This window comes from Gallinula chloropus (assembly GCF_964237585.1).
Source record: "Gallinula chloropus genome assembly, chromosome: 29".
NCBI classification, from domain to species: domain Eukaryota; kingdom Metazoa; phylum Chordata; class Aves; order Gruiformes; family Rallidae; genus Gallinula; species Gallinula chloropus.
This window is the reverse complement of record NC_140114.1, coordinates 4,893,228-4,911,523: the sequence shown is the minus strand read 5'-3', so window position 1 is coordinate 4,911,523 and position 18,296 is coordinate 4,893,228. Positions and strand designations below refer to the sequence as shown.

The following is an 18,296-nucleotide window of genomic DNA, read 5'->3' as shown; positions in this document are numbered from 1 at the left end:
AGTGATGCCTGGCGAAGGCGCCCGTTTGATCCCAAAACATACACAGTCACGGCAGCATCCCCCCCTTTCCCCCCCGCAGACGGGTTCCGAGGGGATGAGCTCTGGTTCACAGCAGCAGCAAAAGTCCGGGGCACAAGTTTGCCATTTCCCAGGAGGGCAACCAGGAAGGATCAGGGATCCCAGAGCTGGCAGCTCTGACTACTTCTTGCAGCAGCCATCTCTGCAGCCCCCCCTTCTCCACCAGAACCCAAAACTGCGACAACCCTCTTAGAGAGAGTGGCTGCGTGGTGCTCAGCTCTCAGCTGGGGCCAAACCGTGACAGTGGGGAGAGCAACTGGGCAAAGGGCACAAGGAGTAGGGATGAGGCTGTCCCCAAACCTAGCTCTGCACCCCTCAGGGTTTGCACACCCCATGTCCCAGACAGCAGATTTGATCCAGGCCCCCACCCCCATTACAGCTTCACCACAGGCTTGTGAGAAACAAAACATCTCTGTTCTATTAAACCTGGTGGGGAAGGGTACAAGGGGATCTGCGGGAGCCAGAGAACAAGAGGGGGGTCTGCAGGAGCCAGAGAACAAAGGGGGGGTCTGAGGGAGCCAGAAAACAAGGGGGGGGTCTGCAGGAGCCAGAGAACAAGAGGGGGGTCTGCAGGAGCCAGAGAACAAAGGGGGGCTCTGCAGGAGCCATAGAATAAGCGGGGGCGTCTGCAGGATCAAAGCGTCCAAGTGGGCAGCTTCTTCCGCCGGCTCTTCTTGTTGCTCTCGACCAGGCGCAGCCCCTGCCTCTTGATGTCTTCACGGCTGAGGACAACGCCGGGGTCTTTCTCCTCAAAATCGAAGAGGTCTGGACAGAGAGGAGAGAAGCGGGCTGAGGAGAGGCAGTGGGGCCACCTCCGCTCAGCCCATGTCCCCAGGGAGAGCTGGCATGTTTTGGAGGGCTGGTGGCATCACGGTGACCCTCGGGCCGAGCCCTCTGCCACAGGCAATACTGACTAGTGAGGCTCTTTCTCCTTAGCATCCCAGGCTGACCTGCCCTGTCTCAGACACTATTGGGGTTTCCCATAATGGTCTGGAGCCCATGAGGTGGTGGGTACAGCTTCGGCTTCGTTAAAAAGAGGGGGCAAGCTGCCAAAACCTCAGTGGTTCCTCCAAGAGCATCCAACAGGAGGAGGGCAAAGCCAGACCTGAGCGTTGGTTCTTCTTCACCACAAGGATTTCTAAGATGAGGGTCTCCCTCCTTGCCCCACACAACCCTCTTTGTTCCTGCTGTGCTCCAACACACACCACCCCACTGGCTGCCTTTCATCTCCCACATCCCCACCTAAAATCATCACCCAAACTCAAAGCCTTGGAGACAGCCAAGGTCAGCCCCAAGGTGGATGGACACCCAGTAATCGCAGCGGGCAGGGGCTGGAACAGTCGCTGTGGGACGTGTCCTGGCTGTGCTCTCCTACCTTGGACACTGCTGCCTGTGGCATCCAAGGAGATTTTCAGGTTCTGGGGATCGCTGGCGGTGGCCTTCTCCAGAAGATTCCTGACCTTGACCAAAGCCTGTGAAAGACACCCTGGGTCAACTGAGGAACGAACGGTTGGTGGGTGGAACAACCCCGGGGTGCCCCACCTGGATGTCCCTGGGGGAGACACCCTGCAGTGCCCAGGGATGAAACCCCCACGCACCTTGTTGCTCTCACTGGGGCTGTGGCTGTCGGGGGAAAAGTCACACACCCGCTGCACCAGGTACTGCAGCTTCTGCTGGCAGTGCTGGAGCTTCTCTTCCAGCCCCAGGGCCTTGACATAATCCTCCTGGAGCAGGAGAGAAGAACCACCTTAGCAGGGAAAAAAAGCCCCTTGGAGAGATGGTGGCTGCCCCAGGTGTCCTCACACCGTGCCGCTGCCACACCAAGTACTGGAGGGGCCTGTGCTCACCCAGTGCTGCACAGGTACCTGTCCGGGCACAGTGATGTCGTGCAGGCGGATGAAGAGGTTGTCAAGGCCATCTTCAAACTGGAGCAGGACCTTCTGGTTCCTCAGCAGATGGGCTTTCATCTGCTCCAGCTTCTCTTCTTCACGCTGCAGGCTCATCAACAGCTCCTCCTCCAACATCCTGCAGCCAACCCCATTCACGTCCATACAACTGCACAGGGGTGCAGAGACACCCCAAATCTGGCGTGAAGGCTACTCAAGTTGCCCCCCTGCCACCCCTCCCAGAACTGCAAAGCATAGGTGCTGCCTGCAGCCCATCTGCACCCCTGGTGCCACTGCCAATGACAGGCAAGGAGGGAGAGGCCTCCCGGTGCCGCAGCAGGAGCTTTGGGGACTCTGCCAGGACCAGAGCTGGGGGAGCACCCTGCTCAGGAACCTCCAGGACAGGAGGGGTGGGTGGCTGCAGTGGGACAGGGGAAGGGGTGCCCTGTTTGGACATCCAGAACACACGTGTCCCCGCCAAAGGAGGTGGCCCAGTCGCATGTCTGCCCTGACGCCAGCCGCACCTGGCTGTGTCGGGGGGCTGGCGAAACTTCAGCTGGGCGTGCTTCAGTTCCAGCTCCTTCAGCCTCTTCCTCAGCGCCTGCACCTTCTCCTTGTACTCCTTGATGCAGTTCCCCAGGTCCAGCGAGGACTCCTGCTGTTCCAGGAGCCTGCTGGGGATGTCCTGTCCAGGGGAGAGCACAGAGACTCAGGCCCCGGTGCTCCAACACCATAGGGACGTGGCCTCAGGGACATTTCTGCACCCTGGGCCGCTGACAGCTCACAGGACGGAGAAAAGCAGGTCCATCCCTGCCCTCAGGAGCCGGGCTTTGGGGGCACCAGGGGCAGAGGAGAGCAGGTGACCCCACAAAGCAAGCAGCAAGGGCTCCCCTGCCCATGGCTCCAGCAGCCCCCCGTTTTACCAGGGACAGGTCCTGACGTTACCCAGAGGAGGCAGCACTGCACCGCAGCCTTGGCCTTCTCCAGCTTCTCGGTCAGCCCGGCCTCGCGCTCCAGCTGGGCCTCGGCGGCCTCCGTCTCGGTGTCTGGGTTGGGGGGAAGCGTGAGGGGTCCTTCCTGCCTGTGGCCGTGCCCGCATCCCACCCCCCCGCGCCCCGCCAGGCACTCACCCACCAGCAGGTCCTGCGAGTTCTGGGGCAGGGAGTCCGTGCTGAGCTGGTAGGCGGCTCGCTGCAAGGATGGTCATCGTCACCCCTGAGCTCCCTGCAGCCCCCTGTCCCACCTCCCATGGGGGCTCAGCACCGATGCCTGCTGTCTGCCCACAGCCCGTCCCGCAGCCCGTGCCCCAGCTCACCTCTTTGGGATGCTTTGTGCTGGCTTCCTTCAGCCAGTGCCTGTCCCTGGGCACCTTCTGGGCGGCCAGGGAGCGGTGCCTGAGCTCTCTCTGCGCAAGGAACCAGCTTCTCCTCTCCGCCATGTGTGCCTGCAGCGTATCGGGGAAGGGAGAAGCTGCTGCCGTAGCTGGGAGGGACCTTAGGGAGCCAGCTGAGCTTCTGGAACGGCCAGGGTCAAAAATGGCCCCCTGCACCCCTCTGTAAATGGGCTGAGAAGGAAACTGGGCGAGGATGGATCGGGCTGCTTTCACCATGGCCAGGGCTTCTTCAATTGGGCTGTGCCCAGCCCTAGGGCAGGCTGGCCCAAGGGCAGGATGCAGGAGGAGCTATGGGGGTATCTGGGTGCTATGGGCAAGCCCAGCCCAGTCTCTTGCTCTTTAGAGCAGGAGTACTCACCAGTGTGGTGCCATCTGCGGGCTCTGGAGGGTGGGAGAGGGCCCCAGGGTGCCCTGTACCATCTCACCTTGGCTACCTCGGCGGCTCTGAGGGCATGCGAGGCCACAGGCTCCATGTCTTCCAGCTCCCTCTGGTAACTCTCGGCCATCCCGCTCAGGAGGTCCAGGTGCTGAGGCACCTGGGCCAGCTCCTGGGACACAGGGAGCCACAGCTCGTCACCCCACCGAGCCCCAGGGGTGCCCTGCATGCTGTGACAGGGGATGGAGGAGCAGGCAGGGTGGGAGGATAGCACGGTGAGGAGGAGCTCACCTTCTTCAGGACATCCCGCACAGCCAGGTACTGGGTGGTCACCTTCTGTGCGGCACGGACCTTCACCAGCATCTTCTCAATGTTGTTCTCCAGCTGGTGAATCACCTGGGGCAGAGATGGGATGCGAGCTGGGGGTTACCCTGCAAACCAAGCCCAGCACTGCCCCCGGGGGCACCGGGCTGGGAATAAAGCTCCCTGTGGGTGCTGTCACCCCGAAAAGGGGTCCTGGGTACCCGCATCTGCTGCTGGTGCTGCCTGTCGTCCGCCGCGGCAACACTCTCCAGCTGCTGCAGCCGCCTCTGCAGCTCCCCCAGGACCTGGCGCCGCCGCCGCACCTCGTACTGCAGCGCGTTGTACGTGTTGGTGCGGCCATGGATTTCAGCCTGCACCTTCTCCAGGGCCAGCTGGAAGGGGACACGAAGGTTTGCCAGGCTGCAGACACGGCTCAACGGGCACCCTGGGGAGAAGTGGGGCTGCCTCCAAAACTCCCCCCCTCCCAGGGTAGAGCAGGGAAGCTGGGACGTTGCTCAGCACATTGTCACTCCCTTGGCAGTGTGGGGTGTGGGAGAGCTTTGCTCTGCGGGGGCTGGTTGGGGTAAGGCAGAGCTGGGCACCTGCTGGTGACAGCAACGGGACGGGCTCAGGGCCTGTGCATAAGGCAGACCCTGGGCTGAGCCTCCATCAATCCATCAGTGGCCCAGAGGCGGCTGCTGGCGGAGAGCGGTGGCACCGTTCCCTCCCTGCCAGAGGTCCCTGGGCAAAGGCAGCTCGGTGGGGCCAAGCGCCTCTATCCCCAGGGGCTTTATAGCCAGGCCAGAACCTTGGGACAGGCAGTAGAGGGAAGCACCAGCACCTCTCTCTCTTCCAGGGATGTGGCTGGACCCCACAGGAAGCCAGGCAGCCCTGGGGACCTGCCAGCTGGGACGGCCAGCAGCTCTGCTGGGGCCAAGGAAGCTCAGGGTGCCAGAGGAGGACCTGCACAGATGGGGATGAGCTGCAAGGGGACCCATGGGACCACAAGCGAACACCCCAGGTCTTGCTGCACCAGCCCTGCTGTGCTGCCCTCGCGCAAGCACCACGTCCATGTGCCATGCACCCTGTTCTTCTGAGCACCCCTGGGGTCCCAGTCCCTGCCAGCAGTCCCTGCCTGCCCACCCCTCCTGTTACCTCGACCACCTTCCTGGCCATAAGGACTCCCATGGGCCTCTCTGCTCTACATGCCTCCGAGAAGGTGACCTTGCTGCGCTGTGGGCGGCAGAGGGAAAGCAAGAGCATCACTGCCAGCCTGGGCACGGGCACGTCCTGCTCCCGGACAGGAGCTGGCTCTGCAGGGACAGCACCAGGGGGTCCAGCACCTACCGGGGACGCTCGGATGGTGTCCAGGGTGTGGATGTCATCCCGCACCGTCTTGCGCAGGGGGAGCAGACGCTGCCTGGTCTCAGTCAGCTTTTCCTCACACAGATGAGTGAAAATCTTCTGCCCTTGCTCTGGAGGACAATAAGGCACCCTGAGTCCCACGCGGGTACAGGCAGTGCGGCTCAAGACAGCGGGACACCCCCCAACCGCCCTGCCAAGCCCAAGGGGCAGCACCTCGCAAGGCAGCGATGTCCTGCAGCTCCTGGATGCGCTGGCTGAGTCTGGTCTTCTGACCCTGCACCACACGGGCGCTCCTGCCCCGGCCCTGCAGCCCTACGGCAGTCATTGTGGCACCGCTGCTGGGTGGACACGCAGCCAGGACGAGACCACAGATGGAGCTGAGCTCCTGGTGCCCGTGGAGCCTTCACCACGGTGCCTTCCAACTGCTGTAACCCCCCTGCTCGCCTACCGACTCCCACAGACCCTTCCTCTTCGCTCGGGCGGGTGAGATGAGCCACGAGTACTGAGCTCCCCACGGCAGCAGAGGGCCGGGTGGGCAGCTGGGATACGGGTTCTGTTTCCCATCAATCACCATGGTTACAGCACTTGCCCCCTGCCCAGCCGGGCAACCCCCCACACCCCAACAGAAACGGGGCCAGGACAAGTTCCAGAATATGAGAAACTTCATAATATTGGTTAATATGATATTACAATATGATGTCCGGTGTTATAAATGGCGGTGACAAATTGCTCCCTCTAGTTTAGAGTTTCCAAATACGATTTATTTGAGCAAGTAAGAAGCAGCCAAACCAGCCCTGGGCGGCCAGGGACTCTCCGCTCCACCAACGGCGTGCACCCAAGCAGCAGCCCGACCCAACATTTATGCAGTAAAACAATGAATATTCTATTAATGCCTCTACATAATTATTACCTAAACCCACCTACTCTGGCTTCACATGTTCATGAGCTTATCAGTCCTTTGCGCTTGTGCAGATCCTTCCAAGAACTGTGAGTGAGGGTCTCTGGTGGTCCTTGGAAGAAGGCCATGAGTCCTCCTCACGATGTACTTCTCAACTTTCACCTAGAATGTGAGGGTCTTGCAAGCTTGCAGTGTTCTTATCAGTCTGAGCTAATTTATGTCCTTGTTAGTCAGTTTTTCTGCAGCAAGGGGATAAACAATGTATCGGTGGTGGATGCCATCCTGCCCTCGAATCCTTGTTCCCAGAGATAGTGTGAGACTTTCACAAGTAAAGCCCTTTGTTATGAAAAAGAAAGGAAAAGAAACAGCCTCTCTTGTCCTTCCCAAGCCGTTAGTTCCCAGAGCTGCTTCCCATAACTACACTGCATAACTACACTACCTGTATATCGTGATCCTGTACCCTCACATCAATTGCCATTAATAACAGCTCAGTTACAAAGGTTAACATAGTTTAACTGCCTACTGGTTTGATTAACAAATTGCTTAGACAAGGTTTATTACAAAGCCAGCCAACACTTTGCTGCAATTTCTATCTTTGTTGGATATGACAGAAAATACAGAAAGCCACAGAATGATCAAATTGCAGCAAATCTGTACATTTGCACTACCCACTTAACACATGCCATTCATAGGAGTCCTGTTTTATAACACAGAGAATAAATGTGCATTGGATGTTCAAAGTTTTTGCTTTTTCACTTCTACAGAAAATCCCCCCTGAAGATTAAGATTGGAAGGAAGACCCTCAAGAACATGCCCACACAACTCCCAGTATATTCCTACCCATTAGATGAGCAGCAAGCTGCAGATTCCGTGTTTTAGTTGTTGCATTTCAGGGGTCGGATATAAACATCTGTGTTGGCATTCAGTAACAAAGGCATGTGTGTGCCCAGGGGTTGGTATCACTCATAACAAACCTATGGTTCTGACCTAAAAGCAATGGATATAAAATACACTGTACCATTGCTGAGGACAAAACCACTATGAACAAGCCAGAAAAATCATCTGACTGGTGCAGTAAATACACAGCAGCTTCTTTTCAGTGTCCTGGTCATCAACTGCCTAAGCACAGAGGTGACATGTGATTATGGAGGACTGAGCTATGAGGACAGCTCAGACTGGTTATTACTGGCATCACAAAGTGGTTACAAACCAGAGGAAACACACTATGATTCCCTGAATTTAGATATTTATTCCCTGAGAATCTAGTACTTCTTTCTCCCAGTTGTAGACTTTTGCACCAAATGGACTTTCCTTCTTACCTAGCCAAGCTCTGCCTGCTCTGGAGGCTCTGTGCTCACCACGAAGGAACAGAAATGCCCAAAACCCATCAGCCTGGATAAATAGGTTTTTTCATATCTAATACTCCAAACCACACAAAAGAGAGCCAAACCAGGTCAAACCCTCCTTCACTATAAAACCATCAATACACAAGACATTCACTAATAGATTTTATTTCTTCACACTTTTTCTATAGATTTTTTCTTCTCCAGTTCCCTCAACTCTGTCACATCTTCCTCTCCAGGTCTGAACAAATAAATCTGCTTTAGGGAATATCCTGGTTACAGTGATGACCCATCCAGCGTCAGTGCGCCTCCTGCATGGAATCCAACATTTCCTCAGCTTGTAAACCTCAGTGTGACCTGAGAAAGTATAGCTTCAAGAAATAGATACTGTGTCTCCAAAATACCAGTTCTCCCTCCACACCAGTCTTAGTTACAAGAAAAGCTCCCTGGCAGAAGGTGCACAGAGCAGCCTCAGCCTGCAGAAGAACCACTGCAGGCACAGCTATGATGGCAGATGGGTGGGACGTTTCAGGCTGTCTGCTTGCCTCCAGACAGGGCTCTAATGCCACCTGAGATGTTCTGAGGCATTCACACAGCCTTTAAGCCAGACTTAAAAGACAGCCTTAAAAGTCTCTCACTGAATCCGCATGTGTGGGAAGGAAGGACAGAAAACCTTCAATGGGATTAACCACCTTTTGCTTCCATGACCAAATGGAGCTCCTTTATTTACACAGATTTGCTTGTCAGTGTCCAGGCAGCCCAGCCTTGAGTTTGTTATTGTTCTTTTGCAGGTAAAGGGATGTTGATTAAGTCTCATACCAAGTGCCTCACATCTAAAAGTACCTGTTTATAGGACTATTGCCCACAGATTGGTTATGTCAGTAGCTGCTGGTTTCCTTTCCTCTTCATCCTTACCTAGAAAGCCCATCCTAAATTATTGCCTGATCCTTCTGCACTGAGACACTCCTGGTTTTCACAGGGAAATTAACCTCAAAGTCCAGGAACACCACTTAGTTAATCAATGGGAAAGACTGGGCTTTGGATCACAGGAAACACTCTCCTACCAAAACACACAAGCACTGTCTCAAGTCCCAGTCTGGGAAACCAGGAACAGATTTGCCTCCCAGAATCCCAACTGCAGTTTATGACTGATCCTCACTGCAAGCCCAGCAGGCACCAATGCAGAACAGAGATCAAAGACTGACTGGGAAATATATTCCTACTGCTAGGAAAGGAAGGGCACTCCTAAGCCAAGTCCTACTAGGGGATGTGGGTCTCAGGATTGACTGGTGGGGATGAAACTTACACCAACTCCAGTGTCCAGAAACACAAAATTTAAATGCATTTTAAAGCTCTTCAATGCCACATAATTTGTCAACCTTCAGGTAACAGCATCTCTGGAGCAACTTTGCCATTCTGCTTTCCCTTGAATAACTTTTACACACCAACTTGTCCATAATTTTGTACATTTAAATCTAAAGTGGTGTCATTTACCAAAAAACACCTCTTTATAATATGAAAAAAAAAGGATTACTAATTCTGAAAATCAACAGAACCTTTCCTATATACAAAACCCATCTGTGAGTTCCCAGTCTGGGTAAAAAGTTTCCTTGCTAAGCATTACTTCACCAGTTGCACTCAGGTCCTACTTAACCCTTGAAATGTAAGCTTTTATGGAGGCAAAAAAGTAGAATTTAAATCTTTAAGAAAGCCTCTAGAATAAATCACCAGGAACATGCCCCGTCAGAGCTGACTCCCTGGTGCCGAGCAGGCAAACTCCATGTCTTCAACTGGTCAGTCTGACAATAGAACACGCACAATAGCACCATTCCAGTCCCTCAGGGGCTCAGGCTGGTCCCCACCCTGTCACTCAAGCCCTCCCGTTAGACTGGGATGAGAGCCAGCCATGTGTCAGGCAGGAATCCAGGAGTGGGGTTCATGGCAGCACCAGGATGCTCGTGCTCTTCTACCTGAATAATTGGATTTCTCTGGAGTTCCTATCAATGCCTACACCAGATCTGTCACCCTGCTGCCCTCTTCCTGCAGTGCCCTGGTTCCTGAGCTGAGATCTGTCACTCAAGCCTTCTCCTGACATCTAATACCCTATCAATGCTTTTCCAGAGTCCTAACGAATCCTACTGCCCATCTCTACCAACGCACACAGGGGCAGGACACAGGTAACACCATGTTACCTAAGGGAGAGGGGACACCTACAAATAAACATGGCAGGAGAAGCACAACAGTTGAATTTCTAAAGTAGAGGAGAAGTTCCTAGTCCCAATTTCTGGTTTTCCATTGTCAGAGTCCAGAGTCAGTTCAACTGTAACAGGCACAAATGCATTAACTTGTTCTTGGAACAGAACAGAGAAAAATCACCTCTAACACCCTGGAAGAACTTTCCTGCCACACTGGTAGAGTGCTGCAAATCTCTTCTCGTGGCACACCTCTGGAATTAGGGCAAAGCAATTTACTGCTGGCAAAGCTTCACCTTGCCCTGAAACCTCTGGGCTGACATTGCAACTTCCCCATAGCTGCTGTGCACGGGCAAATCCCTCCCTGCCCAGACACACGTGAAAAACACTATCACTCTTTGCAACAGAAAGCCTCTCCTGTCAGTCCATACAGAGTGGGAAGGGCAAAGAGCCACCACTGTATTTGTCATAAAAAACCCTATCCCAGTTTCAGTGGGAACTGAGCAAAGGGAACCACAGCAGCACCTGCACTGAAAGGATCAAGTAACTGTATCGACCCCACTGCTCAGACAGGTCATCACCAGGCAGAGTCATTAACATGTGTCAGCACCACAAATACCTGTCTCCAGCCTTCGCTGGGAGATAGATGATCCACACTCTGTTAGGTGGTTTTATTTGCTACAGGAGTGGTACAAACCAGAAAACTTTGGGACAAATGGACCCCTTTAAAACCCCACTTTATCTGTACAATGCTCTGAAGCTTTCTGTGACTGAACTCTTCCAACTGTTATCTACCTACACCATAAGTCACCATCCTTGGTATTGCCTCTGTACTGGGCAGGGAAGAAAGATCATCAGAAAAGCAGAAGAAAAAAGCTAGAGCAGGGAAAGCAGCAGTGCCACTGCGTTCAAATGGCTTTTCCTTCCTGGATTCCATACCAGTCAACTTGACCTCGGTTTCCAGAGCTATGGAATATTAAGGCTTGAGACAACAACTTCATGTAACTGGACACAATGGGATTTTGGCCACACACACAAATCTGATTTAGTCCAAGTAACTGGGAAAAGATTCTTGCCAAAACACGTGGGAGAAAACTACTACCCAAACCTCCTCTCACCCCAAATGACGTGGGCCTTTCCACCCTGGCAAACTGAGATTATTATTGGAGATGTTAAATTTTAAGACAATGTGGGGGCTTATTGCTTCCAACGTGCCTGGATCTGTCACTCTTTCTCCCAACGAGCATCCACACCCCAGAAAGGCTGATCAGGTGTTTGACTACAGAATCTATAGTGCAGATCTGCAAGACTGAGACCTTCTGACCACTGCACAGTGTCACCTAAGAAAAATACATCTCATATAATGTTTCAGGTTTTAATCCTCCAGATTCTCATCTTCAAAAGGTAATTTTCTTGTAATGAAACCAAACCTCCTGGAACAGGAAGGCAAAGTCTACTGACCCTGCACACGCTGAGCAAATACATCCCGGTATCAGGGGAGGAAAATCAGTGAAAGCTCCCTGTACACATCTTTCAGATCACTAAGTAATATGGTATCTACATGAACTTTCAAAGGTTCAGAGTCCAGTCAGTAGCAGGGGGAAAAATGTCCTGCACAATCCACTATTTATTAATGGACTAAAGCTACTGAATCCCATCAGCAGGAGCTCATTTTGTCCTTGATATTAAATCTCTCTCTGTGCTCCATCTGCCCCAGTCTGCAGCTCTGGCCTCACTGCTGGAGCTCTACATGCAAATGATTTTATGGGTATGAACTGTTGCCCTAAGCTCAGCAGGATTATTCACAGCTACAAAGTCAAGCATGCAGATACACACACAGGTATTTTCAAACCAGACAGGAAGTTCCAGGACAGGATTCTCATTGCCCTGGTTGCTGGTATGGTTGGTACTTAACAGCAATCATGCCTAAGAACACAGCTGTGTTCAGTATCACCCTTTCTGGAACAATCAACAGTCTGAAGCCAAACACAACTGTTATATTGCCTACTTTATCCTCTTCTTAGAAACAGGAATATTCTTTTACTCAGAACAGCTGCTTTCATGTGAGCAAAATAGCCCATATACAAAAAAAGCCAATCTAGCTCTAAAGACACCAAAAGGTACAAGAATCCTTCTTTTCCAAAGTAATTTGCTCTGATGTTTCAGTGTCCTCACTCTTCAAATAGTGCTTCAGGGAACATGTGAATTTGCAGCTGTTCGTTTGACAGTTTTTAACTCTGATGCTCCCTTTTATGTTTCACCATTCACATACTCTGAGAGCTGCAATTTTATACCCACTCAATAAAGCAGGTGGTGACTGGGGCTGAATCCAGCACTGCCACCTGAAATAATGTCGGTAGGAAACCCTCCCTTCAGTGATGACTCTTCACTGACAGACAATACTTGTGAAGATCTATCAGTCAGCTTCCCTGGATTTATAATCCACGTGATGAACTACGATCCTATGGCCCTGCTTTTACTGTGAGTTCCATGGAGTGCCACACAGGATGTGCCATAAAAATCTCTGCTGCTGCCTTTACAAAATAGACCTATTATTCCTTCCAAAGAGTAAAAATATCCAAAAGCTTCATGACAGAGAGATGTGTTCTTTGGAAAAAATTCTGAGTGGCACTAATGACAGTCCTTCCTCTAAATCCTGTGGAAATCTGTCATCCCTCTCCTTTCCTTATCTGGGGTATTATCCAAATTAATCAATCTGCATCTACACAGGTCACTGCACTTCTCCTTTGTGTCACCAATTCAGCTTTAGCACTTTCAGCTTCTGGAACACCCTCAGTCAAGTAAAATCTGACCCAAAACTCTGCTGCCCCTTTCAACTGCTTTCTTTTAGAATACTACGAATCTGAGACTGCCCTTTTTAGGAGCCACAGGAGGAGGAACAGCAGCAACAGGAGGAGGAAGACCTCCCCAAAAACCAGAGCAGAGCAGGAGGAAGCAGCAAAAGGGGAAAAGAAACAACCTAAACCACGAGAAGAGTACAGAAGGCAATGACAAAAGGGGAAGAAAAAGAACCCAAATGGAGTAAAGAGCAGAAAGAAGCAATGAGAGAGGGTAAAAAAGCCTCAAAACAAGAAGAGAGCAGAACAAAGAGATAGGAGAGGGAAAAGACACCACACAATGAATTAAAGACTTCAGAAGGAAGTGATGAAATGGGAAAACACAACCAAAGGAACCAGAAAAGAAGGAAGCCACCAAAGGGGAAAGAACAACCCAAAAAAAGAGAAGACAGCAGAAGACAAGAAAAGGGGAAATAATGAGGAAGTTACTTAGGAAGTGACTAAAAGGGGAAAATCCAAAAAAATCTGGAAGAGAGCAGAAGGAAGAAACAAAAGGGGAAAAACTCCCAAAGAAACTGACAGTGGAGAGAAACAATTGAAAGGGGAACATTCCCTCCCATCCCCCCAAAAAAGCCAGGAGAGAGCAGAAAGAAGCAACAAAAATGGAATAAGAAAATACCCAAAAGAAACCCCCAGCAGAGAGGAACGATGAAATAGGAAAAAAACACCAAATAAGATGACAACAGAATGAAGCAACAAAATGGGGAAAATAAACAACCCAAAAAAAAGAGAAGAGAGAAGAATGAAGCGATGAAAGGGCAAAAATTAAAAAAGCAAACAATGAAAACAGAGAGAAGGAAGTGACCACAGGAGAAACAAAAGCCCAGGAGACAGCAGAAAGAAAGGATGAACAAGGAAACACGTCCAGCTAAAATCTAGAGTGTCAGGACATCAAAGCCATCGCATGGCACAGTCAGGAATGCCTGCTTTCTACAGTTCAGTCTCTAGATTTAAGTCACAAGAGAGTTTTTTAAGCGACTCTTCTGGTAACATTCGCACCCATGTCAAAGAGAGGGACAGATCTATTCCTAAGGCAGCTCAGCCCAACTCACTTTCCCTTGAACAACGCTGTGCAGCTCCAAGGAAGAAACCTGCCTGTGGCACTGGGATGCACACGTAGGTCAGAGCTGGGATCTGCAACAGCAGCACAGCCTTGACACGGCTCCTTTTTGCTTTCCTGGACCCCGTGTGCGTGCTGGGACGTCCTCGTTTCCCTCAAGTCCTCCCAGACAGACAGGAAAGTGGCTTCTGTCCGGTCCACGGGCCATGAAGAGAAGTTCACAAGGTTGAGGATTTGCTCTCCTAAACCAGGCACTCAAAATACACCCCTACCAGGCTCAGCCCAGTGTCAGCAATGACTGAGGCATCACGCCAGTGTCCCTTCCACAGCGCACCACGCCGCAGCAAGTGACCTGGGACCATTCCAAAGTTTCTCTTGCCCAGCCAAGGGGCTGGCTGCCTCACAGGGTCCCCGGCCCCCACCTCCCCTTGCCGTGTCCCCAGCAGTCACTGCCGCTGTGGGGAAGCTGCTGGCATCTTTTCCCAGAAACCACCTCTGCAGCAGCCCCACTAGCAAAACCCTGCCATGCCAACCCAAAACGCACTGAAACTCACACCCATTAATGTCATTCCACACCCCCAAAGATGTGCTGCTCTCCTACGGTTACCACAACCAAAGCACCAAAGTGGAAAAAGCTCTGTCCAGAAAACAGCCCTGTGTGGATTGCCAAACTCTTCAGTTTCCATACCAGACTTCAACGTGCAAAATTTCAGAGCCATCAGGCGTTAAGAACTTTCCTGGGCTTTCGCTGCCTCCTGCAGACCTGTGGGCTGTGACCAGGCCAAAGTTTGCAGCCCCTTCCCGACTGCTGCCTGCTCTCCCACAAAGTTAAGAGCCAAAAAGCCACACAGCCCTAGGGAAACCCTTGTCTTTTCCAGCACCTGGGGTCTTCCCATCACTCTTCCTTAAGCAGGAGAAATGACCCTGTATTTGGAAGCGCCCCTGCATTCACAAGTACCCTCAGTCCTCTGGCAGATGCTCCCTATGGGCCAAAAGCCCTCTCACCCTTCACAAGCTGGCTGTCGCTCACCTGGCAGTTACTCCATCCAGGAGCCTTGTCATTTCCCTGAGTTGGCCTACTGACTCAATCCATCCCCGGAGCTGCAAAGATCTGGCACAGAAGGAGAATGGAGCATCTGACCTTCCTTCCAAGTGGCTACAAGGAAAAGATAGGCCTTGTTTCTTAGGAAGAAGAAGAAACTCTTTGGAAGCTCACTCCAGGCTAAACTCCAAAACTTTTACAAGACTCAGAAGCAAGAAAGCTCGCAGACAGTAAGCACAACTGACACCAGCTGCATCAAAGCAACCCAGAAACAGCAACTGGGAGGAGTAGGGATTCCACAGCATCCTTCTGTACAGGCAGAGAAGACCCGTTTTGCCACAAAACAGTTAAAGAATCAAAACCCCCTTCTAGCCAAGGACAGAACTGCTGACTGCTCAGCCAGTCATCTGGGCTCTTAGGTACCATTGATGTCTTCTGCTGCTCTAGTTTGCCTTTCGGAAGAAAAGGCAGCTTCAAAACCTGCAAAAAAAAAAAGAAACCAAGTGGAGGAGATATTTTGGCATTCAAGAGTGCCAGCAGCTTCTCCAGGTGCAAAGTTTTGTTGTATGGTTCACTGGAAGCACTTGAAGTTACCTATTTAGCTTATAGACTTAGACTGGGAACAAAGGCAGAGGATTCATCTGCACTTGCCTGGGTGCCTTTTGCATCAATTCCCACAACAAAATCAACCTCCAGTTCCCCAAAGGCAGGAAACAAGTCATAACCAAGCCTTGACAAGCAAATCCAACGCTGTCTCCCCATACACAGCTAGGAACAAAAAGCTGTCCTGGTTCTGCTCCAGCCGAGCACCACGCAGCTGCCTCTCTGAGGGGGTGTGAGGGGGGAATTTGCCAGGGCTGGGGGGGCGAAATGGAGAAGAAAACCAAAACCACCCCAAACCTCCTGTGTTGGGATAAGGACAGTTTACTGGACAGCAGGAGATAAGAAGAACAGACTTTACAGCAAAGTATCGCTCACTGGCACAGAATGCCCTATTGGGCCAGTTTCAGGCACTTGCCCTGGCTGTGTCCCCTCCAAGCTTTCTGGGTGCCCCCCAGCCGCCTTCTCCTTACCAGGCCAGCCTGAACAACAGAAAAGTCCTTGACTGCTGGGCAGCAACTCAAACCAGCAGTGTGGTATCAGTGCTGCTCTCATCCCAACTCCCAAAAACAGCGTTACACCAGAGGCTGGAAAGGACATTCTCTCTATCCTAGCTGAAACCAGGACAAAAGCCTTTCTCTCCATTGCTCCCCAAAACACCATTCAACCCAGAACTGGAGGCTTTTCCCTCATCTGATGTTTTAACAGCCCAGACACATTCTGCAGCACAGATGAGTCACTTGGGGTCACACCAGGATGAACACACGAGACCCAGCAGTCACAGAAGAGCAGAGATGCTGGAGGAAAAACACCAGGTACTGACACACTTGTAAGAAAATAATAAAAACTCAGGATGGACTCCCTAAAACTGTGTGTGTGTCTGTGTGTATGCGCAAAGACTCAGTAACAGAAAGGGGTCAGCCCTTCCTAGAGTCCTTCCAGTTAGAAATGGCCTTATCCCCACTCAGCTCCTTGGGGGCATAAAACCACCTTGCCAGGCAGTGGTTACATCCTGCTGTGTCGGCTGTCAAGTATTCCTGCTGAACGAGACAGCCAGCAGACTGGGGTACAAAAGACAACGCTCCATGGAAAGACAGCTTCACAGACAGATGCACAAGACAGCTGGATGGACCACGACCTTGCCCAGACACGTGGCTCTCTTGGAGGAAGAACCCCGCCGAGAGGCACCTTCATGGCTGGCAACAGAAAGGGGGTCAGCTCATGTGTACCTCGGCTTTGTTCTTTCCTTCCAAGCAAGAACCAAAAAGCCACAGAGCAGGAGAAATGACCCTGGCTCTGGAATCACAGGGACATTCCCAGCTACACTGAGTCCTCTGGCAATTGCCACCCATGGGCCAGAAGCCCTCTCACCCCTCCCGGACCCGGCTCTGGCTCACCTGGCACTCATTCTCCATGGACCACAAGTGCACCAGACCTGCTGACTGCCCAGAAAGGAGTCACACTGTGCCACAAGGGACACTGCCCAGCCTGCAGCAGACATATTACACTCTGGGGGGGGGGGGGGGGGGGGCTTTGTTCATGCAGCTCCTCAAGTGTCACGGTACCTTTGTGTCAATGTTTTCTGCCTCCAGGCTGTGAACAACTTCAGCAACAAAACCAGCTACACCAAAAGGCTACAGAAAAATTCAGAAGCATCTGCAGCAGCTTGTTTTAGTCACCCTAAAAGAATTCTAGTTTTTTGCTTGTAGCTTAGAAGATGATTTTGATCTTAAAGGAGTTACAGCAGCTCTGAGAGTATAAAGCCCCTTCAGGCCATTAGCTATAGGTAACTAGGATGGTGTGTGCCTTGATCTCTGGGGGAAGCTTTATGGGCTCTGTATTAAAACAGTGGCTACTGGCTATGGACCTGGACTCTAAAAAACATGATAAGGACTTTCAGGAAAGAACATAAATACGCTGAGCATTACTCTCCCTTCTTTATATTCAAAGGAATCAATAAAGTTAACCAACGATTTTTGTACAATAAGGATATAGGTAAGGTGAGACAACTGAAAGCCAATCTGTACTTCAAGAAACAAAGCCTGAGCCACACAGTAAACCCCTACACCGCTGTCAATTTGGTCCCATTATCTCCCCCCGCAAATGACCTTCATCACCTGAGGAGGAAGTTGTGGTCCCATAAATGCAGCCAGCTCACTAGTAGCCACCTGCTGACCAAGGAAGGAACAGGGATCAGACGGTGCTGGGAACTAAGGAGCACGTTCTCCAGGTCTCCAATCACAGCACCTTGGGAAAAGGGCTGTGATCTTGGTTTGGAGTTTTCCCTTCAGCCAACTCTTGGATTAAACCCCATGGTACAATTCTCTGGGAACAGGTGACATGGCACAAAGACACAGGCGGAGACTTCACCAAGACTACTGACCGGACACCAGGTAAGGGTCTTCCTACAGCGACTGTCCTCTTCACAGCAGGAACTCATCCTCCCACCATCGATGGCTCCTCTCAGGTTCTCAGATAGCTAGAGGCAGAGAGCAGACAACCAGCAGCAGCTGAAGGCCAAGCACTGAAAGGGAATAAATGACACTGAGACTGTCAGGTTTCACAGCACTGAATCACACCAACAGCAACCTGCTCCTAGGACAAAAGGAAAACACTTGGCAAGAAGGGAGATGTGAAGACTGGAAAGGAAATATATTCTAAACACATCTGGTATTTGTTCTTCCCTGATCAAATACAGTACCTGAGCTCGCTGACAGGGAGCTGTTTGGGTATCAGAGGAGTGAACTGAGGCATCGTTCATTTTATAGCAAAGTTCATTAGTGCCTGTTGTAGTTTTGCGTGGCTGGGTTCAGGTGGAGCAGGGGATCTGCAGGAGGGGCTGCTGCAGGAAGCAGCCAGAAGCTCTCTGCAGGCTCCACAGAGTAAACACCACCCAGCTCAA

The 18,296-nt window shown here is 51.7% G+C and overlaps 1 protein-coding gene across 1 annotated transcript; it reads right to left on the bottom strand.

Annotated features, from left to right (window-relative positions):
- Nucleotides 1-712: 712 nt before the first annotated feature.
- LOC311202185 (coiled-coil domain-containing protein 183-like) lies at nt 713-5,726 on the bottom strand (the record flags this gene model as incomplete). Its single annotated transcript, XM_084276723.1, has 12 exons — nt 713-843; nt 1,454-1,550; nt 1,944-2,133; nt 2,489-2,649; nt 2,910-3,155; nt 3,280-3,408; nt 3,783-3,905; nt 4,025-4,129; nt 4,258-4,428; nt 5,192-5,269; nt 5,384-5,511; nt 5,615-5,726. 12 exons carry the CDS (start codon nt 5,724-5,726, stop codon nt 713-715), a joined length of 1,671 nt encoding a protein of 556 aa, XP_084132849.1.
- Nucleotides 5,727-18,296: the final 12,570 nt, after the last annotated feature.